We start from the raw sequence: 25,698 nt of genomic DNA, 5'->3' as shown, positions 1-25,698 counted from the left end.
GATGTCTCCACAGTAATGACGCTCCAGTGTGATGTGCTGCTTTCTGAAAGATTTATGAACTAATGATGATGAAATGAAGCAGCAACACAACACCTGACGTGTAGACAGGTCTCACAACGGGAAGCTAATATTTATTCAAGGCTCTGTATGCATCCATGGTGCTGTGGGTGCAGTATTTACAATGGGGCATTAATGGTAATAAACTGCAGTATTAATACTCAAAGTCAGCAATAAGTAAAATCAGTAAATGGCATTTGTTATATATTTAAGTTCATTAACTTTATTTGTTCTCCAGAGAACTGTTTACTGAGTAGAAATTGTTGTTTGACTTCTCTACACAGGTTCAACTGGGAGGTTTCAGTTGGTTTTATTTGGTTCATTTTCTCTCTCTTGGCCCTTTAATGGACGCCAAGAGCAGCTCTGTTTCAGTGAAACATAAAATATTCTGCCACAGGCCGCTGGAAATTTCACCTCACTTAAATCACCTGAATTATTCACCAGGACACAGTGTTGGTCCACCACAGCGACACACCCACTTCTCAATGTGTGTGTGAATTTACATGAGTTCACTCTGACAGAAAGCAGAGTGTTTGTATAATGTCCATGAATTAAGAAAGAAGGGGAACAGCAAACAACGCTGACAGCGGTCGTCCTCTGGGATCCCGATCAGGCACAGAGGCGTTGATATCAGTAAGCCACAGATAAGCCTGCAGATCAAAAGGCTTTAATCAGACTTAATTAAAAAAATACTCACTATATGAGAAGCTTTTTTAGTAATTATATTTATGCATAATAGTGCAGCTAATTGAGCCATTAAGTATCACAGCGGCTGCCTGTGTGCTGCTGTTAATTTAAAAAAAGAAGAAAAAGTGAGGTAAAAATTCCAATAACACCAAGGATGATGTGTGAGAACCAGCCCAAAAAAATATATAATAAAATAAAATCTGGATAAATGTGGGCTCAACATGTGATTTTATTTACTGGAAATAGGTGCTGTGTTGAGGCTGAATTTAAATTTGAACACACAGTGTCATCTGCTGGTGAGTAACAGACATTTCACAGTTTTATTCAGTAAAAGATCAGAGAAATGAAGGCAGCAGTTTGACAGAAGGTGAAAACATAAAAGTCAGACGTTTAACACTTTGCGGATGAGAGTGCTCATCGGATCCATGTGTAAACATGTAAAAACACTGAAGAATATAGAAGCAGATTACATTCATAGGAAATTTAAGAAAAAAAGGTTTCCAAATGAAGAAGACAACTCTTTAACAGAGACTTATTTGAACTCCCTTTTTGGAACCGATGAAACTGCTCTATGGTTTATGAGATACCATTTATCTGAATACTCTTTTTTCCTAACGTGTGAGCTGTTATGACTGTGTTTTTCTAAATTTGACTTCATGGATTTGAAGTTTCCTCCTCAGCTAAATTTAAAATATTTTTTCCATTTATCTTTGAATTAACAAGACAAATCCCTTTTTGAAAAATCACGTTTTTCTAAATTAGTGGCTTAAAGGCCCATGGACATAAAAAAAAAGTTACAAACCAAATTTTGTCTTGTTAATTTCCAAAAAAATAAATGAATAATTTAGTAAAACAGACCCATCATCTGTAATCCATTTCATTAATTCGTCAAAACAATATTGTGAAAAATCAGTTATTCATTTGAAGGTGCTGTAGGCAGGATTCCGCATCTCCGCCATCTTGCTTAGGGTTACCTAAGTAAGATGGCGATTTGACCCATCTAAGATGGCGATTTGAAACCCAGCACAGCCAATCCTGTCCTGTTTTCTCTGACATCACGCCCTTACGCAAGTTAAGCCCCTCCCACAAGAACGTGCGACAAACGCCCCTCGACCAATCACGGTTAGAGCCTCAGGGGCTCTTCTGATTGGTCAAAGATACCTGGAGCTGTCGTGATTCCTTTTCAGCTCAGAACAGAGACAGATGGAAACGCTGCACCCTCGCGGTAGTGCAATCATGCTACACTCCTAAAGGATTATCAAAGGATACTCTAACATTTAATCCAAAGAAAACACAGAAAAACTAGCATTGACTAGCAAAATCCTGCCTACAGCACCTTTAAAGGTGTGAATGTAATGTGCTTCGTTAGAAAACAAATCAAATAAAAAGAAAACAGTGAAGAAATGCATCATCAAACACACTTTTTTACTTTCATGAGTACGTAAACTTTCTGTGAAGAGACCAGATGCTTGTCACGGAAACATTCTCTTTTAAATTTTAAAAGGGTTAATTTATAAAGACATTAAAAAAAAATACACATTACGAGAAAGTGGTGAATTTTCTCTGTGGCTGAGCTAAAATACAGAGTCTACTGTAAATTCATATTTCCAACAAACATTGTGAACGTGGTTGTTACTATTATCAGCCACTGAGGTGAGAAAGAACAGAAGTTCAGGAAATCTGTTGCAGAAAGAGATTCAAGAGACTTTATTTAGCCCCAAGGGGAAAGAGGTTGTTAGTAAACATCTTGAAACAAACAAACAAACCAAAAAACACTACATATTACAAATCCTCACTTATTTTACATTTTTCTGAAGCTCATCCAATTTTGTGGCTTGAAAAAAAAAAAAAAAAAAAACCTCCATGAGCAGGAGAGCTGATTCTACGTTCCTGTTTTTCCTGCTTGTTTTTCGGGAAACACCTTCACGCCTCGCCCGGCCGATGAGCGGAGCCACGACCTCTACGGATGAGATTAAAACCCAGGCGACGAGCCGGGACAGGCCGCTCGTGTCGGAGCCGATCTCTCGCTGACCCTCGTCTGACCTCCAGATGGACAGAGAGGCGCTGAGGTTTCTCTGAAAAATACCCTCAGCAGAGCCAGAATCAATGGAAAATGATTTATTTTTATGTCAGCGAGGCCGAAATGAACATCCAGACTTCTCCTTCAACTCTCCTTGACTGACGGATCTAAGGCATCTCTCATTCCCTGCAGCCGGACAGCCTCCTCCTCCTCCTCTTCCTCCTTCTTTTCTCTAAACCACACAGTCCTTTCAAATGACAGTGTGAAGCTGCAAAGCGGCCTAATCGTCGGCTTGCCTCTCAGCACAGAGATTTGGGACGGACTTTGGGAAAAAGCTGAAAGGAAAAGGAGAAGCCAGGTCATTTTTCTGCGGCATTAAAGAAATCGACATGCTTCCCTGGACCGTGCAGATAAACAGGCGTCTCACCCCAAAGTAGTTGTTGGGGACGAAGCCCTCCCTGCCGCAGAGGGAGGCCCACCACCAGTCGGAGCCCTCGGGCTTCTGCAGGATGGTCACCATGTCTCCCTCCTTGAAGCTCAGCTCGTCGGGCGCCTGGGCCGGGTAGCTCCACAGAGCGTACAGCACGCCGCTGTTATCCACGCCCATGGCCTCCTCCACGCCTGCACACACCAGCCACATCAAGCTTAAAACGAAAAAAAAAAAAATCAAAGTTCTCTGCTCTTTGGGGAATTCTCCTCACCCTTCAGGAAGCCCTCACACTCGGCGAACTCCGGAGCGTAGGGGTCGCACTTCTGAGAGGCCACGGCGCCGTCGCTCTCCGTCATGGCCATGACGGCGGCGCCGCTCCTCACCAGGAACTCGCACAGCGGCCGGTCGTTGCAGGAGGCCGCGCAGTGCAGCGGGGTCCTGCAGCCAAGAGGCAGATTTCAGACGCATGAAGGGCTCAAGGGAGCACAGGAGCCGAGCAGCTGCTCCACAACAACACTGTCGAAGTTCAGAAGTTCTTCCCAAGACTGTGAGTTACATCGATGCTTCACAGGAAGAGAGGTATCCTCACCAGCCGTGGCTGTCTGGAGCGCTGACGTTCGCGCCGATGCGAACCAGGAAGTCCACCACGTTGTAATGCCCCCCGCAGACGGCGTTATGGAGTCCAGTGATGCCTTCGTCGTTCGACTGACTCGGATCAGTCATCTGTGGAAAACAGCCCACACATTCCTCAGCTGAGGAATACAAATATAGACGTCTTCTGCTGAAAGTTTTGTTCTGCACTAAAGCAAGAGTGAGCGTCTCCAGGCGGAGCTCTGTAACCTCCAGCTACGGCGCTGTGTTCGCTTCCAGGTGGAAAAATAGAAACATCTTTTAAGGAGAGATGAATTAAGAAATGCAGACTCAGCATGTCTTCATTCTGAAACGCTAAGTTAAATATAAATATTGTTCGGCACTTTCTGGCGTCCAAATGCAGAGCTGGAGCACTTCGTCTGAAACGTTTCACTGCTTCTGTTTGAGTTCGGACCGGTTTGATGCTTTTCTGTTGCTATAAAGACTGCCGAGAAAACTGCCGAGAACGAAGAGTTCTACTTATATTGGACACTTTGCAGTAGTGCAGTTTGTCTTATGGGTTGGAGCCTTTCTGTGTGGTGTTTGCATGTTCTCCCTTCCCCTTCCTCAGACTGTCAATGTGAACATGACTGTGTAAAGTACTCTGAGACTCATGAAGCAGTGAAACTCTGCTATAGCATGTGAGATGTACTGGTGATAGCAGTAGTAAAGCTGCAGTCAGAAGAAGAACACAATGTCCGCCCACCTCCTGCACGGCTCTCTGCACGGTCTCCAGTTCTCCCACCAACGCTCCATCCAGGAGCAGGACCAGCGGGCTGAGCCGGGCTCGCTTTCCAGAACCTCGACGCTCTCGGTTGGGCCGCCGCAGAATGGAATGGTAATTCTGAGAGGACGGACAGCATTTCAGCTGCACAGCAGTGGACAACGTTACCGTTTAAATGCTCATTTTTGGTGATCTGATGAGGATTCTTACTTTGATGTCATGAAAAATGGTGGATGAGGGTGTAGGTAAAGGAGCTGGAGGCATCGCACAGTCCTCCCCATCCGAGGAGCTGCTGGTCTCGCTGCCCTGCTCCCCTTTGTGGCGCTGGTCCTTCCTGTGAAACAGCTTGTCGATGAGATTCTTGTACTGGTTGGGTTGGTAGTGGCTGGCCTTCTTCAGGGGCAGCGACTGATCCACGGATCCCCGTCTCTTCAGGGCCCGCGGGATCTCCGCCCTGATGCGGAGCAGCTCCTCCAGGTCGGGGATGACGTCGGCCTGGGCCTCGGGGGCCACCACCGGCTGCAGCTTGGTGGGGCTGAGGGGCCGGGGGGCGGGCGGCCGCACGCCGGCGCCTCCCTCCGGGCTGCCGGGATTCTCCAGAATCACCGGGATGTGGTGGAAGTAGTCCATTCGCTCCAGTTCTGCATCAACATCCGCTGGGTTCAGAGCTGGGAACACACACACACACACACCACATCTGTAGCGCCACAGCTCCCACGGGCTCACGGACCTGCGAGGGCGCCGGGGTTTTACCGTCGCTGTAGATGGCCGGCTGCCTCAGCTCGGGCGGGTGGAGCTGAGGCTGGAGCGCAGGCTGGTGGAAGAACTCCCTGGGGAAGGGCATGGGCGGCTGGTAGTGTGGCCCCATGTCCCCCTCCCCTCCCGTCACTCTGGGGTGGCGGGTGCTGGCCAGCCGTCCCCACTGCGGGTTTTGGAGGCGCATGATCACAGACAGGGGGATGGGTTTGCGCTGGTGGGGCTGGGGGGAGGCGGGAGGGATGGAGATGCGAGAGATGATGGGCTGGGGGTGGTAAGGGGAGTGGGACGGGGATGAAACATCGGGCGGTACTGTTATACGGGTGTTACGGGGGAGCGAAGCGTGGGAATACTGAAGAGAGCTGAAGCGAGGGTCCTGAAACAGAAAACAAACAGCGAGAACCCATTAATTCAATATAATGTTCAATAATACAACTATATGTCCGATACTGTTATGGTGGTTCCTATGATGGGGGGGGGGGGGGGCTGTGCTGGGCGTACGCCGTCTTCAGCACAACGTCAGACGGATCCTCATCAGTCTGAATAAAGCAGGAATAAAATAAGCTGAATAATTGTGTCTGTTTAAAGAGCTTGGGTTTTGTAGGTGGCTTTGATGGTTCGAGTATCGAAAGTTGATGCAATGCAAAATCCAGCCAAACCAAATAAAATACCTGTTTTGGAAGGTTTCTGTTAACAACACTCACCTTCTTAGGACTTGGTGCGGGAGGAGGTCCATCAAGGTTGGATTCTCGCCAGTTGCTGTTTGGCACCGACTGCCGCAGCCACTCTGTCTCTGCAGCAGAAACGGTGCAAAAAAAAAAAAAAAAGAGTTTACAAAAGACTTCACAGAGTGCAGATAGAGAGTGATTCTCTCTACTGAACATACATGGTTCAAGTTGAAAAATCACAGCTGGAAATGGCAAAGGAGAAAGATCAACCTACTGTCATAGGTGTGGTGCGGTTTCTTCTCGTAGGATTCGTCCAGATCCGACTCGTTCCACTTGCTGGGAATCTTCGGTCGCTGCACACTTTCCTCTGAGAGGGAGTTCAGCGCCAGGGCATGAAAAGAGGAGCAAAGCAAATGTAACAAAAAAATCAGAGAGGAATAAAGAAGAACCAGAGGTTTTCCTGACAGTAAATGTATTCTTTTTCACCCATCAATCAGCCACAACCTTAACATTTGGTGCCAGAACAGCCCTGACCCGCGGAGACATGGATCGCAGTCTGCGGTATCTGACACAGACATGTTATCTTTTGGACTTTTTTCTCTGAGAAAAACATTTACAAGGTCGACTTTCCCAGTCGAGATGATCTATATTGATACAGGACCTGCATGTTTCCACCACTGCAAATCAAAATACAATAAGAACACAAGAACGTTCCTTTAATTTAAGGTCACTGATACAGTCAATTAACAACATCTATTTGGCTTTACAGGCCCAGTCTCTGGATGGTGATGGATCTTCCTCCTGCTATAGGATATATGTAAATGCATGTTTTCAGTTTTATTTCACATTCACTGTGTGAATCTGGCTCCTGGAGAGTCAGTGGCCTTGCTAAAATTGAAATGCATCAATCCAATGAAGATAATTCATGATTGGAGATTAGTGCATGGGCCGTGATGTAAACACCTCTGGATTATGGGATCACATGCATCAATCAGCCTTGGTCACCCTGTTCACCGCGTTTCTATCTTTGGACCACTTGTGATCCATACGGACCAATGCAGACCAGGAACACGCAACAAAAGCTGCAGCTTTAGAGAAGCGTTCATTCTTGGTCAAACTTACTTAAATTTTCAGATGTGTTCATTTTTGCCCTTCTAACAGATCGACATAATGTTTACTTTCTGCCTGATGCAACCAACCCACTAACAGGTGCCATGATCCGGAGAACATCAGCAGATCACTAACTGGCTCAACAAATATGATCCTGCACTGCTGGTCTGGTCCAGGTCTACCCTGGATCCAGAACCATGCAACAATGAACAGGATGAATGGTCATAATGATGTGGCTGATTGGTGTAGTTATCAAAATGACTGAATGGATAGAAAAATCTTATTGGATTGGATTGGATTTCACTTCATGAGAATTTACAATTACGTTGTTAATTTAATTAATGTAAGTATTTTTACTTTTCAACGTAGTTTCACTGATTCCTGATTTAGACATCTCTAGATATCCAGAAAAGAACTGACTCTAACCTGGCTTCCGGAAAAAGTTTCGAGGAAGCGTGCTGGACGGATGATTGAAGGACAACGGGGAGGGACTTCTGTCTCGCCGCGGCGAGCGGCGGCCCATCTGAGCGTTGTCATAGGGGCTGAGGAAGGCGCCGTGGACCGAGGCAGAGCGACCCGGCGGCTCCAGAGAAACGCTCCCGGGTTGCGGTGAAGGACTCCTCTCCATGTAGCTGACCGAGCTCCGGGGGCTGCGGTCAAAGCGAGACGGCGAGCTCTGCCTCTTCATGCGGGGGCTCTGCTGGCCGTACGAGTAGCCGTCCGAGGCCATGTGGGGGACCGGAGAGTGCGTCTCCCGGCGCAGCTTGGGGGACGACAGCGGGCTGGTGGTGAAGACGGGCGACGACGGCACACTGAAGCTGCTGGAGACCACAGAGTCAACGGGGTGGAAGGACGAAGAGCTGGAGGACTTGGAGCTGCCATTGAGGCTCCCGCTGGAGTCCTGGGTGGAGAAGGAGTGGGCGGAGGGCAGGGAGGACTGACGCAGATCCCTGGAGAGAGTGGAGTGGGCCTGAAGAGGAGCAGCAGGAATGAGGTTACAGCATCAACTAAACAAATGTGCACATTTCATTCAACTTCGTTTGGTTTGTGAGTCTCGCAAATTCAGAGACAATGTAGTGGAGTTAATACACGTACTGTGGATATGGACACTTCCAGGACACTGCAGCATCTAAACAGCCCATGATGGTGTTTGTTTTGACAACAAATAAAACCCAAGAGAGCAAATCTGTCCGACACTGGATTGGATTACCGCTTCAAACGTGGATAAAATTCAGTTACATTAGTTTCTAAAAAAAAAAAATCCAAAGGAACAATTATCCAAAAAAATCCCACTGATGAAAAACCCTAAAGCTCACAAGCACACTTTCACCTGTGCACACACCTCCCAGCGTATCATAATTACATACCTGTTGTGAACTTTTGCATACCAGCAGGTGTGGCAGAAAAACAACTCTTGACAGAGTGTGTGAGTGTGTGTGTGTGTGTAAATCTATAGGTGTGTACCTGAGAATCAGATGTTTTGAGCTTTGTGTCCGTGGTGGAGGCCTCCTTCATCAGGGAGCTGAACTCTCTGGATAGCTCATCGGCGGTGGCCAGCGACGCGTTCAGGTCGTCGCTCATCGTCTGGACTGGAAATGAAACACCCGGACGTCACAGACGATTCACAGAGGAAATTACCCCCCGTGTGCACAAAAACACAACGAGCCAAAAAGACCAAGAAGAGACTTATGGAAACTTACACAGCAGGCTGCTGCCATAGGTTGTTTGAGAGCTCATGGCTGCGAGGCAGCAGTGGTCTGCTCCTGAAACAACAAAACAACACGTTAGGGAGAAAAGCCTCCCGTCATTTCGTTCAGTGATTCACATGCAGTGAAATACCTGCACGAGTCTCCAGATTGTTAATAACAAAACATGATTCTATGATGACGTCACTTCATGAAAATTAAACTCCTGCGATCTTTAAACTGCATCGTGATCGATCTGCAGCGGAGAGTCTCCGTGTCTCCATCGACGTCTCCAGAAGCGAGCACACAGTCATCGCTAACGGCCATAAAGGGCTTCAACCAAACTTTGCCGCAGGGCTTAAGGGTTTAAACTGAAACGAGCCCTTCCCTTTCTATTCTGCTGCAGGAGGCGCCCTCCCCCTCCCCCTCCCCCTCCTCTCCTCCTCCTCCTCCTGGCATTCAACAAACAAGCCGAATGCCTGCATGTTTAAGCAGGCCACCGTCTCCACGTGATTAAGTTTATGCGACTATCCAGCATGATATCACTGAGCTTCAGGGAGTCGGTTACAGTTGCCTGGTCTTGTCGACTCGACTCAGACACGTTTTGATTGATGGAAGGCGCTTCACTCTGACTGTCCCGCTTCAGACAGGGGCGGCGTGGCGTTTCTCAAGTACACCACACATCTAGTCCAGACAGCCGTGTGTGTATGTGTGTGTGTGTGTGTGTGTGTGTGTGTGTGTGTGTGGTCCCTTAATCTCAGATTTTAAAGCAAGTTTTAATGTGTTTCAGGTAGTGCTGTCAGTTTTAATCGCATTGATCGCAATTTAATCGCATTGATCACAATTAATCGTGATTAATTCATGGAGAACTGTCAACAATTAACTTTTTTAAAGTTGAGATTAATTGCAATGAAGAATCTAATCCTCATAAATCAGCCCCGATGTCAGGAAAAACACTATTATCCTCTAGTTCTTTTCTTTGACCCAATTGGCAGACCTCAATGGATTAATCGTGATTAAAATTGACAGCAGTAGTTTCAGGTCATGATCCCAACTCTCTGGAACAGTAACTGCACAATACTAGTATTGTCTCACACGATGTCAGACAGAAAGATGAACTGCTGAATCAGCGGAGCCACGCAAAATCAGTTCACACCGCAGGTGAAGAAGATCAGTTGCAAAATTTGTAAAATCAATCACAGTAATTCAGCTGCTGTGATGATGATGATGATGATGTGAGCTGGAAAGAAAATCATTCTATCAAAGCAGAATTTATCTTAATATTTTTTTTTCATGCATCCTGCGAACATTAACTTGATTTTGTTTGTTTACAAGAAAATGGGAATAATACAGTATGTTCCCCAGCTCGATGAAGATTTAATGCATTTCCAAGCACAGCGAGTGGCCTTGTGTGTGAATGGCGCTGTGTAAATAAGCTTTCCTCGCCTCAGGCCAGATCAGACTGGAAGGAGACAGAAGATCTGAGATGGGAAGCAGAGCTCACACAGCTTGAATCACAAAAATGGACTTGATGCATTTTTTTCCATTGTGTCCAGTAAACAGATGATTTCATAGCTTTTATTTGATTATTGTGTGTCAATGAAATTGTATTTAGTATTCAGCGATTAACGTACGACAAATTACTGTAGCACAAAGTGCGTCACATGTGAAAAGATAGTGGGAGCTGGACACAAATGAAGAAACACAATCTTTTCTTTAAATGCAGAAAACACTGGAACCCGGAGCCAAAATTTAAAACTAGCAGCAACAACTGATCCCTAAAATAGGCTCAGTGAAATAGTATAAATAAATCCAACTGATCTGACAGCACTGATGGGAACAAACGGTTGAATAAGAATAATAAGAAAAACACTTTGACATCAGTAAATGAAAATGGAGACGTGGCCTGATGTAGTCCGTGGTCTAAATCCGATTTGAGTAACTGCTGAGTCTCTTACGCCACATGTTGATTCAGGACGACTCAGACCCACACACCTATCTCCCATCCAGCAGCCAGCTCACTCACACACACACACACACTCCGAGCGGCGTGGGATACACAGACGGTGAGGTCAGTGTCTCCGCCTCCCGGTTTAACTTACACACCTTTGGCGCGGCCATTTTTCACCTCGTTCGCATCAATCACCTCCAAACCGTGAACAGTAAATTATTTGGCATGTTGAACGTATTCAAGGCATTAATCGTTGACAGCTGTGTGAGATTGATGTTTTTCTCCTGCTGCTCTGAACAGGCCTCGTCTTGCTGGAAGACGCGGATCAACGACGGTGAAAGAACACAAATCATTACAATTCCAACTAACCAGACGTGCTATAGGACAGATTTCATGCAATATTTTTGAAGTTAATCAGGGATATACCGAGAAAGGAAGAGGATGTTTGTCTTTGTTGCTGCATTCTTTCCACTCAGGCTTCGCACAATAGATGAAAGAACTACATCTAAATCCACAGAGCAAGCGAACAAGGCTGCAGCACACGCGGAGTGTGAAGCAGACTAACAGCAAAGCAAGTGTCAGACAGAGTTACTGCACTTTTTATTCATTCTCCGAACAGTGAGCGTCCCTCACACCGAGCGCGGTGCTGTTGGGTAACAGCAAATCGTCAAGTGTCAGTCAGGCCTGGGTGCACTCTCACATTCCTCACCACACACACACACACACACACACACACACACACACACACACACACACACACACACACACACACACACACACACACACACACACACACACACACACACACACACACACACACACACACACACACACACACACACACACACACACACACACACACACACACACACACACACACACACACACACACAGTGTGGCACTTATCTCTGTCAACCAACACTAAAAGCCATTACACTCTCACTGACTCACAAAGGTCAGATCGCTCGGTCTCGTTCACCCCGCCCGCCCTCCTGTCCTGTCGCTGATTCAGTCGCTCTTGTCTTATGCTGCTGGGAACTTTCGCCATTTTCTCTCAGATCTGGCACACAGCTGTTCACCATCAAATCTAGACTTAATTCCTTTAACTGAAAGACCTCATTGAGAAATAGCTTTTTATTTCAGTGACATTTTCTGTGCTGCTGGTGCAGATCACTCAGTTTCCTAACAGGTTAAAAGGTTCAGCTACAGCTTCTTATATCTTTGGCACACATTACTTGATTTATTAAAGGGCAACTTCGGTTTTTTGACAACTGGACCTTATTTCTAGGTGTGTTCATGCTCATATACTCAAACATTGTGCAGCTCGGAGTCCTTCAGAAGTTATTTAGATCCAACCGATTTAGCCGCACTTAGCGGGGGCCACGGCAAGGGAGCTTTAGCGCGGGACATAATCTATGCAAAGTCGCTCATTTCGGCTATATTTCTTCATCCATCACCAGTGTTATCATAAAGTCAGCGCATCTACCGTCTTCAGGTGGGTCAGCTCAGCTGACGAGCTGACAGTTTTCACTAACTTAGCCACAATTAGCTCGGATGGGAACGTCGCGGAACTCCTCTCCCCAGCAGAGAGGCACTTTGGCTGGGCCTCGGCTGTCACGTCGCGCAGGCATCTGACTTCCAGGGCCGAGTTGGTCCGAGTCGGGGCCGAGGTGGGTAAACGGCCCGGCGCTTGCTCCATGGAGTCTCCGGAGGTTTCCAGGCCGGCCTGGACGCACCGCGCGGGGACCTGCCGCGTTCCGCCTGGATGTCTCTCCTCACCGAGGGTCTCTGGAGGTCTCCAAGCCGGCCTGGGCGCACCGCGGCCCGTGTGTGGTGCGGCCAGGCCGGCCTGGAGACCTCCGGAGACTCCGTGGAGCAAGCGCCGGGCCGTTTACCCACCTCGGCCCCGACTCGGACCAACTCGGCCCTGGAAGTCAGATGCCTGTGCGACGTGACAGCCGAGGCCCAGCCAAAGTGCCTCTCTGCTGGGGAGAGGAGCTCCGCGACGTTCCCATCCGAGCTAATTGTGGCTAAGTTAGTGAAAACTGTCAGCTCGTCAGCTGAGCTGACCCACCTGAAGACGGTAGACGAGCTGACTTTATGATAACACTGGCGATGGCCATGGCCCCCGCTAAGTGCAGCTAAATCGGTTGGATGTAAATAACTTCTGGAGGACTCCGTGCTGCACAGTGTTTGTCTGAGTGAGTATATGAGCATGAACACACCTAGAAATAAGGTCCAGGTGTCAAAAAACCAAAGTTGCCGTTTAATAGATTCACATGGGAAATAGCTTCATATGTCTTGAGACATGAGGAAAAAGCATTTTGTCTGTTTATAAAGATGATTTTCAGCCATCAATTTTCAAGTGGTGACTCATTTTAAATGATTAATTAACGGACTTTCACAAAAAAGTAGATATTTGTTTCGAAAGTGTGAGTTTGTGATGATATTTACTGTGTTTGTTCGTACTGTGTACTGCACTGGGTGTAGAGATTTACAGGTTTCATTACAACTTTTTAGATAACCAACATTTTCTGTGACAGTTGTTTTCTGTGCTGCTTTTCACCGTTAAACCTAGATTTTACTTTGCTTTATTCAGAAATGTAAAGAAATGCCTTCACACTCACTTTCAGAAGTGATTTTCGCACGAATTTACGACTTGTCGATCTGTAAGATGTGTCACAACACCTGCGTGTTACAAACAGGTGTGGCAGCACGATAAAAGCATTTTTGTTTCTTTATCAGTGGTTAACAGAGCATCATGTTGACATAGGAAAGATGACATTGGATTAGGTTGCATTATGCTTTAGTAATCCCACAGCAGGGAAATGCCTTTGCCGCAGCAACAAAAATATAAAAAGCACGATAGATTCTAAATATAAAACATTGGACTGGGTTTAAACATTGGTCGTACAATGAAGAATAATTTCTATTAGCTTCTGTTTAGCTTTTTATTTCCCATTGTGTCGTCTTCAATTGTGTTGTGTTCAGTTATTTTAATATGATGGACTTCGTTTAGTCTTTGTTGTTATAAGACTTTAAATACATAACTTTAAAAGAAAGCGACAGACCGAGTCATAAAGCTCATCCATAATAAACACTGGTATAATCTAATCTGGTCCAGAACAACAGCTCTGCCATAAATTCAGCTTTCTAGACATTCAGTTTGGTCAAAGATTGTCAGAAGGAAGCGCTCATATTTATGGGCTGCAGTCAGCGGCGGCATTGAGCTGGACTGCTTCATCACGAAGGCCATTTCCACCACGAGCTTCTCACTTCTGTTCACCGTGCTGCCAGAACACTGGAAAAATCTCTTTCAATACAGTAAATTTAGCTCCAGAAACAAAATAAGGGCAGCTGTATTTATAAAACAACAAAGTATATCCAAGCACTTCATATTTCATGCAAAAAAGGGGGGAATTGAGAAAAGGAACAGAGAGAAAATGTAAAACAGAAAATGACATAAATATAGATTCTAAAATGCCAAAAATCTTTATAAAAATCTGAAGAAATTTACAAAACAAGGGCTAACTATTTGAAACTGAGCCTATGAGATTTTTGTCTGAAAAACTAGAAGTCACTTCTGTCAAAAACACATCACGAAGAGGAAGAACAAAGAAGCTGCACTGCTGCATTAACGGTAACAGTTTCTCTGCTTTTCTCTAGTCACTCACAAGTTTCCCCAAACATTCTGGAATCTTTTTGTTGTGTATTTTATTACTTTTGGCTGATTTTTCTATGTCTGTAACATATATATTAAATACAGCTTTATTAAAATGATCAAATAGCTCTTAAAATGGTTAAAAAATTATGCATTATTTTCAGTTCCCTTAAGCGTCCATTTTTGAATGAAAGACTGCAGAAAGAATGATCTTTTTGGGGGGGGGGGGGGGGGGGGGGCATATTTTAGATTAATTTAAAAGATCATCACATTAATTTTTATTGACTATATTCATCTCTACCATCCTGATTTTAATATACTATTGATATATTAATTGATTTAACATCGATAAGATAAAGTTATTTATGTTTAGTTAATGACAGATAAAATCGCCAATAAACCCTTCAGCCTCAATAAAGGTCTACTTGACCTGTTGTCCTGGACGACAGCGACTCTCCGTCAGTTTGACAGACAGTTTTCAGTCATAATTACACACAACAGTATACTGAAGCACATGAAAAGGGAAAATCCCAAGAAGTCTAAGTTTGTGACCAGGGCCCGGCGCAGTCCTCTATTCCTGGTTTGGCTTTTCCAAACCGCTGCGCCCTGGAGACGTTCTTCTCTGGAAAACCTCATAATTATTTCCTTTCTGGTTTCTTTCCAGCACTTGGATCACAATGTCAGCCTGTTCTACGAATGTTAACACACAACAATTAGCTCTCGCGAGTGGTGGAGCCAAGATAAAGCCAGGAGATGAAAGCGTCCAACAGCATGCTTAAAAAACACAAACTCCCACGGTGGAAAACTGGAAAAGCAGAGGGAAGATTCGGGGATTGAACGCAGTAATCATTAGTGTGGCTGTGTGCAGGGTGTGTCTGACCGAGAACCCCGGCCGGTCCGGCCTTTTCCTCACGTGTCTTGATTACACATCTAACGACGCGCCGGTTTCAGTTGAGGCCCAGAATTCCATTCTTTGATTTCCTCCCTCAGCTGTTTCACAATCCTCGGTGACTCCTTCATATCCTTCCTCCCGGTGTTTCGGGCCTCAGAGGAAGACGACCTTCGACCCGGAGGCTGCATGCCTCTATAAGCTGAACCAAAGCAGCTCACTTCCCCCCGAGCAGCTCGTTTCATGTTATGTAACGCAACGCAGGTTACACCCTGGACAGGTCAGCAGTCCATCTCAACGCAAACACACAGACACACAGTCACGCCTGCAGGACATTATTTACACACCTTATCACAGATTTCTTTCCAGCTATTCATTTACAGAACATTTACATTTTGATGTCCTTTGTCTTTGTTATTTTGCCGACACTGCCTTCCTGGCATGAAGAAAGTTTTACCTTGTCTCATTCTGATTTTTCCTGCTTTGTTACATCTTAACTCTTCCCTTTGAAACATAATTTCAGAGCAGACTATCCACTAACGCTTTCATGAAACAACCCAATAAACTAACCACTGCATTTTCTACATGTGAGGATTACCAGATACTGCGCAAACAAAACTGAACAGAGCTGTCGGTGCACTGATTTTTAGACATGATCTGTAAAAAAGGAAGCACCCCGGTGAACAATGGCACCTCACGAAGAGGAGCTGAGCTGTTGAGCTGCTGGTTGGACCATGAAATGTGAGTTGGTGAAAGCATGCATTTAACGGCTGCAGAAATTATGGAGCCTCAGAAGCAACAGGCCATCAGAAGCCAGAATTTATACATTTTCAGAATGAGAACTTTTATGAGAAATTGTTATAGTTGTTTTTTGAAAACCTTCTTACTTTTTTCCTTTGTTGGTACAAAAACAGGCCGGAGAGTGTGGCAAAAAAGCTCCTGCAGGATGACACAATCTAATGCAGATCAGTCATGACACTTATTCCAACTGCCATTGGTCTGCTCAAAAACTCTTCAACTGAACCCCTCTGACTTGAGTTTTGGATCAATCATGCAAAGAATAACTCATAAATCTGTGCTTTAACAATCAGTCCAAGGAAAATTTTGATGCCATGCATCACTCACGCTACATTATTCCATGAGTGAACTCGGAAGTCGACAGATTCCTTGGTGAAGGAGCACAATGCACTGATCTGGCTCTGCTTGCCCTGAACTTTATCTTCAGTCTGTCAGCTGAGCTGGAGATGGTTGTAGTGACTCATTCTTTCAGCTTCCAGTGAAAGCAATCACTAAGAATGTCATAATTCTACAGTAATGGAACAAGTTCAGACCTTAAAATAACAACCGAAGTAAAGTAATGTTTGACTCGACGCGTACAAAGAGCTGCGATAAGAAATGTTTGCTGGTACCACTGGATTCTGACAGGGGGACTGAGGCCAAGGTTAATTGTGCAAAAAGCAGGTGCTGTGTAATTATTGTGCTAAATTCCAGGAATGTGAGTCATCGAGGCCTGGGGAGGAGAACATGGTGCACTGAGGCTTCTTCCTCTTCTCAGTATCGACTGTCAACACAGGAAAACTGTTTGTCCAAAGGGTCTGTCCAGAATAAAGGAGTGAATAACCTCAGACCATACAGACCAGACATGGGAGCTTATCAGTAAACTAAATTTAGAAATATTCACTGATATTTTCAATTTAATGAGCAGCCAAAGACTTGTAGTCCCCCCGAAGTAAAAATGCATTCAGATGATTTAACCCCTGTTTGCTCTCACAATGATCTAAGTTAGTTAGTCCTTTGATAAATACGGGTGGTTCTCAACCCTTATTCACTGGAAACTACTGATAGACGATGGAGCTGTGCTCAAACCACAATTAAATTATAACCTGTGCTGAGTTTTACCAGACACGTGAGCGGCTGAGCAACAGATGAGATAAAACATTAATGATAGCTTCCACTTCCAGAAAGTTTGTCACATCGAAAAACTCCACCCAGATGACTTACTTTCACAAAGACTACACCCGCTCCTCTGACCCAGTTAGTCACCCCAACGCTTTTGGCCTTTCTTCATACAAAAACATGCAAACACAACACAAGTGTGCACACAGACGCATTCTTTTCATGACAGCTTCACTCGTCACCCAAGGGCTGAAACAACACGGCTCCTCCGGTGCCCTCAGTCCATCTCTGCACACACTTAAGTACATAAGCCACCCAAGATATTTCTGATATGAGATTGACAAATCCCGACTTCCAACGAAGTGATCTTTCCGATTATGTTGTTGTTTTGGTCCGTTTTGTCGTCGAGCCTTGGCACAGCATCATCTCACACCTTGCTGAGAGCCCTCTTGACCTCTGGAGCAGCACTGTTCTCTGCAGCATGTGACTCAGGAATCTCTCAGCGCGGCACTACATAACAGACGTTTCCAGCAAGTGACATACCCCCCCTCATGTCCCGGCAGTGCGTCATGCTCTACCAAGAAAACAAGCATGAGGATTTGTTTGCGTGCGTGCACCCTCAGCTTTGATTAGATTAAAGAAAGCCAGCGGTCTGGTGAGATTTTTAACGATATGTTCGTTAACAGGTTGCAGCAAGTGCAGCGCACAATGCAGCCCAGCTGGTTCTCACTCGGAACACCGCAGAGCACACATGTTGGAAAGACGCCACTTAAACCCTGCTCTAACAGGAAGGTTGGGTTCGCTTGCAAATTGTGCAGCTATGTGGAGACAACGAATTTAAGGTTAGCGAAGTAACAGATGGTTTTTCTTCACTGCAAACTTCAAATCTGTGTGAGGATCCTGTATCCGTCATCCTCACAATATGGCGAACATCCAGCAGCACGCACCACTTTAAAAGATGATAGAAATGACTGCTCCCTTATGCAAACGTTGCTTTTTACAAAAAAAAAAATGCTGCACACCCCTCTACAACTTTCAAATTTCCAATTTTTTTCAGTGAAGTCGAAAACTGGCAATACACCCACTCTCATCAACTTACAAAAACACAATTTGTCAAATAAAAGCAATGGCCAGTTTGTTTCCCATTTCTGCTGTAATCCCTAGAGATTGTCTCATTAGTATTTTCCCTTTGCAACCTCAGATCAGGTAAATCAGGCGCATAGTCCCTTGAAAAAAAAGATCCAGTTCTCTGGTTTGACTAAATCATAAACCTGTGCTGGATTTTTTTGAGAAGCATGAACTGCATTGAAGTTCAGGTGCAAACTGACACGATGCATGAGAATAAAATAAAGTTGTTGCAAACTTTTAACCAGTGCATGCATTATTCATCCAACAGCAACATCATAGAAAATGCTTTTAAAATGCCAACTAGTTCATGCAGACACTACGTATCTCTGATTTGCCAAAGCATTACAGCCAAGCCAAGTGCTGCAAACACAACTGTTTCTAACAACATATAAAAAACATGACCCTTCAAAATGTAAACAAGGGGCAGTTTCTTCAGCTTCTCTAAATTCCAGAATGTCTTTTGTTTTTTTTTGGTTAACTGATATGGAATAATGCTTGTGATCAAGTTTTGCCCCTGAGATCCTAAACCTCCTTATAAAAGTCACTAAGCTGTTAACACACACACCAAATCCCCCGAGGAAGATTGCTATAACCCAACAGACAGACATCCATCTGAAAATATATGGCCTATATACTGATGTGGATTCATGTACTGATGAGTTGCTCCCTTTCTTATGACCAAAAGTGTTAACTAGTGTCCATCATATAAGCACAGTTTGATATTGCACTACATAAAATATGTATAATACATGGATATAACTTTGTTTATATTGTGCATCAACAAATCTAAGGAATGCATTTCTATGTCTTGGTTGTTTCCTCTCTGTCTTTGTTCCCTTTTTCCTGTGTTCTTGCAGTTTGTTGTGTTATACCAGATTCCTGCAGAGCTTCAAACTCTGCCGAGTTGTTTTTCGGTGCACGCAGAGCAGGTAATGACCACAAAGAGTGTGAGTTAATGGTGTTGTCCTGGCTGCATTTCAGTCTCCCAATGTTCAGCCAGCAGCTGGCTGGAGCCTGAGAGGCATGCCAGGCAAGGTTGGTAACATCTGATTTTCATCAGAATAAGCTCCTCCTCACTTTACCAGACCTCTCACAATGCCCGAGAAAACACTGGACAACAGTATCCCAACGATACAGTGAGTTTTCCTACACGTTACACACTGCGAGTTAAGCTTCAAACACACCACAGCTCACACAGCCTTCACAACACGGACAAGATCTTGGAAGAATTGTCTCACTGAGAAACTTCATGTGTTTCCACGAACAGGAGCGCAAAGCTGCGCGCTACAGAGCGAGTTCAAAACTCTTCCCTACCTCGTAAAATGTGAGATATTCTCTTGTTTTGTCCCAAAGTGGGGAGGAAACGTGACCCCGGTTCAAAGCTCCTTGTCTTCCTGAAGTCTGGTCGAGCAGTCTGTGTCTCTCTCCCGTGGCGGAGACTCCAGACATGTAGTCATGACTGTGCGCACTGAGCGCAGTTATTTTGGCTCCAGAGTTCAGCCCCTCCTGCTGCCGCTGCCGCTGCCGCTGTAACCCGACACAGGTGACCCACAGCTGGCGCAGGTGAACCAGCCAAAACACACTGCAGAGACACATTGTTCAAACTATATAAAAAAAAAAATCACACATAATCTCCGTTGCATCGATATCACCATGAAGACCATTAAAGTGCCAAAATAAAAAAAGCAGTAAATAAATAATAAATTGTCATTAATTAATGAAAACTGGAATCAAACACGTAACATTTTAATTTAATTTAATTTAATTTAATTTAATTTAATTTAATTTAATTTAATTTAATTTAATTTAATTTAATTTAATTTAATTAAAAAAAAAAGTTAAAGCTTTATAGATGAAAGTGATAAATTAGGAAAGTCTATTGTTTATTTGAAAACTTATGCAAATAATGTTTTAAGACCTTATTTAATTACTTTAATTTTAATCAAAATTTGTTTCGAACAACTGACAAAGTTGAATGTTGCAATTACAAATAAACGCAGTTTCAACAAAGCCTTTTTGAAAGTGCAGTGGTGTGATTGGATGGTCACAGGTATGAAAGCCATTGCTGACTTGTCACCACTGTGTGCATCTGAGCGAGGCCCTTGACCTCAGCTGCTCCAAATATGGAAGTTTATTATGAATAGAATGGGTGAATTATAGAGAAATAATTTCCCAGAGGGGATAAATAAAATATATTTTTTTCTACTAATGATGCCTCTTGCTGCAAAAGACTGGGATTTCCATAATGTATGGAATTTATGCAGCCTCCTGCATGCATGCATTTACACATTCACACTCAGAGAATGGATTTGATGCCAATTCTATTTCATCAATAGGTGTAGCCAGTTCTTGCTGTATCACTGATGTGACAGTTTGGACCTCTGAGTTTTATTATTCCTCTATTTTCTTACTGAAGCATTGCATTCAATAGTTAATTAAAGTGAATCAGCCTCTGCTTTAATACAAAAGTTACAATGTCCTTTTAGTAAATTTTACAGCTTGCAAGGTCACCCTGTCAGCAGTATTGGCCCCTGGCCGGCTGGTTTTGGCCTCCAGGCCACATGACTTACAACCTTCCTCTCCAGGGACACTTATTGGCGCAGTTTTTAGCATTCTGCCCTTGCCACAAGAATACCTTCACCCACACAGCAATCGGGGATTAGCTCAAGCCCCCTCATAACCCTAAATTAAATGAAGGAGGATAAAGATAAACGGATGGAAAACCTCTGTTACCGCTTCTATTTTACATAAAAGACAATTTCATGCAGATTCTGTAAGTTCATTGACACCAGCAGAAATCCGGTGTCTATTCATTAACTTTCTAAAATAGGTTATATTTGCACAATAGTACTTAAGCTAATCTCTTCGTCTGTAAAACTGAAGGGAAGCCTGCTTTCACTTGTATGCATTTAATATCCAAATCACTGAAGGTTCATAAAATGTCTGAAGTAGAAGATTAGGAGGCTACACTTTCTGCTATCGGGTTACTCTTGTTGAACCAGCTACACTTTCAACTGAACAGGTTCTACTTTTAAGATCAAGCCTTTAAGGTTAAAACTTTCCTCCGTGATATGTCTCATGGTTTGGTCTGCCTCTGATCACCCTGTTGTTGCTGTCACTTCTCCAACTTCTTATCATAACCATCCTAACCCTGACAGCAGCAGAAAGGTCCCAGCTATGAGTAAGAAACTCAGAGGTTTGCACCTGGTATGGAGGATGTCCTCTTCACTATAACCTGTGCTTGCTGATGTGCAATTTGATTTTTTTTTCTGCATAAACGTGCCATGAGATGGCAATGGCATAATCACCTATAACACTCAACTGAATTGAATTTGTGTTGTGCTTTGTTTCATTTTAATCCATGTGTATCTAATAAATTTTTTCTTAACTGGATCTAATATAAATTAATATGTCCTCACAGTTTAAGTCTGTCAACCAGCATCAATAAGTGTTATACCAAAAGTGTCTAGCTATTATAATCACACAGACGTTCTTCATTCTAAACAGGCCAATATTTTTATGGATTATGCTTTCTCCAACAACAACAACAACATAAAGTAAATAAGCTTATTTAAAGTATAAAGAACTGAAAGCGCCTAAATTAAATAATTAAATACACCATGAAATAACTATTGAAAAGTGTCATCAATTAATTTAAACTGGAATCAAATGCATAAAAATGTATTTGATTTATAAACGTGTGCCGGATTTTCAATGTGGCGACGTCATAAAACGTCAGCACGTAAAACTGACGCACGTCGTCCCACTGTAGTGAAGTGCTTCCGCCAAGATGGTTGTCGGTGCCTTCCCGATTGCCAAGCTCCTCTACCTGGGAGTGCGGCAGATGAGCAAGCCTGTGGCGAACAGGATAAAAGCTGGAGCCAAGAGAAGCCCGTTTTTTAGGACCTATGTCTGCCTGCCGCCGGCGCAGCGTGAGTAACCGAGCTAACAGGCTAGCCGCTAATGTCCCAGGCTTCATTCTGTCACCCTAACGTCCGATAACAGCATGGAGGACTGAACCAGCCAATGACAGCGGCTCGGAAAGAATCTCTTACCCAATCAGCTACAGCTATACACGGACTCAGCCAATAGTAGACAGGCCTGCTGGAAGTGGGCGGGCCATATATGTCATTGAGGGTTTACGTGAACCTGTTTGCTTTGCTGTGAGGACACACAAGAGGACAACAGCTATTTTAATTCTCTCCCAGTGTTATATATGCAGTATATTACCGAATTGAGATAACTAACAAAGCATTGGTTGACCAGAAGCGTGTTTTATCTACAGACATTCGACGAAGCTCTCGTTTAAGTCGTCCAAAACAGAAAGTAAATGAACATGGGCGTATTAGCAAACAGCAGGCACCAGGGCATACGCAACAAAAAGGCCCCTCAAACCCCCTCAAATGCCTAATGTAGTTGTGCCTATTTTTAATAATCCTACAACTATTTGTTAATATTTTGAGTGTCTTTTATGTCTTTAAAGGTCACTCTTGTCTACTGTGTGACTTTTTGGTTAATTTAATGTGTATTGGGTCACTCAATGTATTTATATATTTGAATTTGCTTCCACTGGTGCTTGATTACTTGTGTCACTTCAAGGTCTTGTATCGTTTTTTTGTGTTTATCAAAAAAATATTTGTTTCCTTGGTGTTATAGCAGAAGAATGCGTTCAAATGATAAATTAGTTACAAAAAATATTTAAAATGGGTACAGGTCCCAATTACACGAGGAACAAATACTTTCTTCCAAAGTCTGACAGGATTTTAAACATGTGATGAATGTTTTCTATTCAAAGATACATTGTCTATAACAAAATATCTTGGTTAGTAGTAGCGTGGACACATGCTCCGCAATTCATAACCTAGGTTTATGGCAAATAATCCCTTATCCCTGCATTTTATATGTGCTTGTGTGCTCGTTTTCTTCACAGTTTATCACTGGATCGAGATGAGAACGAAGATGCATATCATGGGCTTTCGGGGTTTGGCCATTAAACCGCTGAATGAAGAGGCGGCTGCAGAGCTGGGCGCGGAGTTGCTGGGCGAGGCGATCATCTTCCTCATTGGTGGCGGATGTATGGTGCTCGAATACAGCAGGCAGGCTGCAAACTCTCGCCGCAAGGAGGAGGAGCTGAACGAGACCATCACAAGCTTACAGACTCAAATAGGAGAATTAGCGCTTACAACAGAGACTTTAGACGCTCAGCTGAGGGAGATGAACAGGCAACTGCTCTCCATCCCTGTTCCCACCAAATAGTGACTGAGTCACGTCTTTTCTGGACAGAGTGGCGTATCGCTGGTGTGTGTGCACTGATGCAGACTACAGTCTGTTAACTGCCCTACTTCACACACTGCCTGTGCCACAGAGTCTCATGGAGGATGACGCATATCAGTGCATTGTGGATCCGGGTCCTATTATTTGCTCATATTTTGAGCAACAAGTTTGTAAAGTGAGGTCACTATGACATTCATAGTGCATTTCTGTGGTGGATCTTGCATGTTTATTACAAAGATTGACTGTAACACATCAAGGTTAACTTTGAAGATAGTACATTTTGTAACATCCCCATCTCTTTATAATTCAAGCATTGCCATAAATCGTCACCATGGAAATGCACATTATTTTGGTTTGTTAATTTTCAGATGTGGTTGACGTTTGATTCTGTATTACCTTTAAATAAATATATGCATAAGATACAAAAAAATGTAACATCTGCTTTTTGGGGGCAGGAGTTCCTTGTTATTCCCATTGCTGAAGTTGAAATTTGCATTGCTGAGTATTTTGGAGAGCATTGGTTCCATCAGTTTCTTGTTCATGTTGCGATTTCTGGTTAGTGTACATTGGCTGTGATGAACACTGGAATAACCTTGATGTGAAATAAAATGATATGCTGTCTGCTAACTGAACTCATGTCATAATCTTACACAAATCAAAAATCATGACAACTGCAGCAGCTTCTTCATCGGTAGCTGTCACGGAAACTATGCTTTTTATCAGGGATGGGATACTTTGATCATTGTGTCGGCTGCAAAAATTCCTTTCCCACAACTGGGAGGCCAAACTTTGACCAAGTAATTCTTATAAATGTATTTCCAAATCCTCTAGCAGCTAATTTTGTTTTTCTCTACTCTTAAGGCAACCTTCTTGTATTTGATGTATTTTACACTGAAATAACTTCAGTATTACTGGATTCATTTCAATTTGGTTCGAATGTACCAAAAATAACTATAATTCTGTCATCGCATATAAAACAATTTATTTATTACTGAAAATTTGCATGTGTCATGTATTTTGTATAGAAGGAACTTCAACTACAAGACCTGTTAGATTTGTAGTGCAGGAACCACACTTCTGCTTAGTGTGGAGAACATCTCAGAAAGAATTCATTCCTCGTCCACAAAAGCTTCCGAAATCAAGGGCACTGTTGCCATCTGCTGTTTGCTTTAGGTGCTTTGCCAAATCAGCAGCTCTCACTGAGACCACGTTCCAAAGTATAACTCTGCATCAGCATTTTTAATTGATGTCTTCTCTCTTTCCACTTAGAACGTTGATGTTTTTGAAAATTCAAGGAAGCCTGTTTTGGTTATACTGTATGCTTGCCAACCGTGGGAAGTTGTGCTCAATCCACAAGGCCTGGTTGATGTTGTTATTCTCAAGTATCATTCCACATCATTAAGAAAGAAAAAAAGAAAGCACACTTTATTGATCCCCTTGGGGAAAATACTTTGCTGCACTTTACCTAATATATTCAGAATTAATTTTAACTATATGAGGAAGTAGTGGCCTGCCATGATGCAGCCAGGGAGCGATTAGATGTCTTACTCGGTGATTACTTGGATTTAAGGGAACATCAAACCTGCTTCTCAAACTTCTACAGTAGGTCAGTGGTTCTTTTTTACCATGTAGATAGCTAGCTAGCTAGCTAGATAGATAGATAATTATATACTGTTGATAACTCCTAAACTGAGTATTTTGTGGTGTAATGAATAAAATAGTGGCCTATTTTTAAAGCATTAAAAATGTTATTGTACACCCTGTCACTGTATCAGAGCCATCGTGAATAAAAACCCCTTACAGGAAATCACAGAGTGTTGACTAAAAAAGTTCAGCTTCTGCGATGGCCGGGAATCGAACCCGGGTCAACTGCTTGGAAGGCAGCTATGCTCACCACTATACCACCATCGCACGCCCTGTTGGGAAATAATCCCCAAAAAATCAGGATTACGTAATATTTCATTATCGTTTCGTTTGAGTTTTCTCATCATTGTTGTCTCAGTTTTACAAAACCTGAATAGAACGTTCATTTTAATGGTTCCGGGTTCAAATGTGCTTTACCTTTATGCAACTTGCTGTTTCTATGTTCTTTATATGTCGCATTTTTTCACGGGAATGCCATAATGATTCGT

At 43.6% G+C, this 25,698-nt stretch overlaps 2 protein-coding genes and 1 non-coding gene across 3 annotated transcripts; 1 reads left to right on the top strand and 2 right to left on the bottom strand.

The window, feature by feature from the left end:
* Positions 1–2,871: 2,871 nt before the first annotated feature.
* ppp1r13l (protein phosphatase 1, regulatory subunit 13 like) lies at positions 2,872–19,762 on the bottom strand. Its single transcript, XM_030108450.1, has 13 exons — positions 19,607–19,762; positions 8,783–8,845; positions 8,547–8,671; positions 7,509–8,052; positions 6,247–6,339; positions 6,009–6,097; positions 5,302–5,680; positions 4,759–5,216; positions 4,531–4,668; positions 3,784–3,917; positions 3,466–3,632; positions 3,192–3,385; positions 2,872–3,099 (listed from the first exon to the last, which is right to left on the bottom strand). Exons 2-13 carry the CDS (start codon positions 8,817–8,819, stop codon positions 3,064–3,066), a joined length of 2,394 nt encoding a protein of 797 aa, XP_029964310.1. The 5' UTR covers positions 8,820–8,845; positions 19,607–19,762; the 3' UTR covers positions 2,872–3,063.
* Positions 19,763–22,021: 2,259 nt separating this feature from the next.
* opa3 (outer mitochondrial membrane lipid metabolism regulator OPA3) lies at positions 22,022–23,969 on the top strand. The gene is made up of 2 exons (XM_030108455.1): positions 22,022–22,224; positions 23,223–23,969. Exons 1-2 carry the CDS (start codon positions 22,083–22,085, stop codon positions 23,546–23,548), a joined length of 468 nt encoding a protein of 155 aa, XP_029964315.1. The 5' UTR covers positions 22,022–22,082; the 3' UTR covers positions 23,549–23,969.
* Positions 23,970–25,405: 1,436 nt separating this feature from the next.
* On the bottom strand, positions 25,406–25,477 carry trnag-ucc (transfer RNA glycine (anticodon UCC)). The gene has a single exon. It is a non-coding gene; the product is annotated as a tRNA-Gly (tRNA).
* Between the last annotated feature and the right edge of the window lie 221 nt (positions 25,478–25,698).

The sequence above is a fragment of the Salarias fasciatus genome, chromosome 14, assembly GCF_902148845.1.
Source record: "Salarias fasciatus chromosome 14, fSalaFa1.1, whole genome shotgun sequence".
NCBI lineage: Eukaryota > Metazoa > Chordata > Actinopteri > Blenniiformes > Blenniidae > Salarias > Salarias fasciatus.
Note: the sequence above shows the minus strand (reverse complement) of the source record. Positions and strands in the feature narration are given on the sequence as shown.

Excerpts from the sequence above, each read along its gene's own strand:
- opa3 (XM_030108455.1), top strand. The coding sequence starts at position 22,083 with ATGGTTGTCGGTGCCTTCCCGATTGCCAAGCTCCTCTACCTGGGAGTG. Across the intron at positions 22,225-23,222 it reads CTGCCTGCCGCCGGCGCAGC|TTTATCACTGGATCGAGATG; the intron begins GTGAGTAACCGA and ends TTTTCTTCACAG.
- ppp1r13l (XM_030108450.1), bottom strand. The coding sequence starts at position 8,819 with ATGAGCTCTCAAACAACCTATGGCAGCAGCCTGCTGT. Across the intron at positions 8,672-8,782 it reads CTATGGCAGCAGCCTGCTGT|TCCAGACGATGAGCGACGAC; the intron begins GTAAGTTTCCAT and ends TTTCATTTCCAG. Across the intron at positions 8,053-8,546 it reads TCAAAACATCTGATTCTCAG|GCCCACTCCACTCTCTCCAG; the intron begins GTACACACCTAT and ends GCTCCTCTTCAG.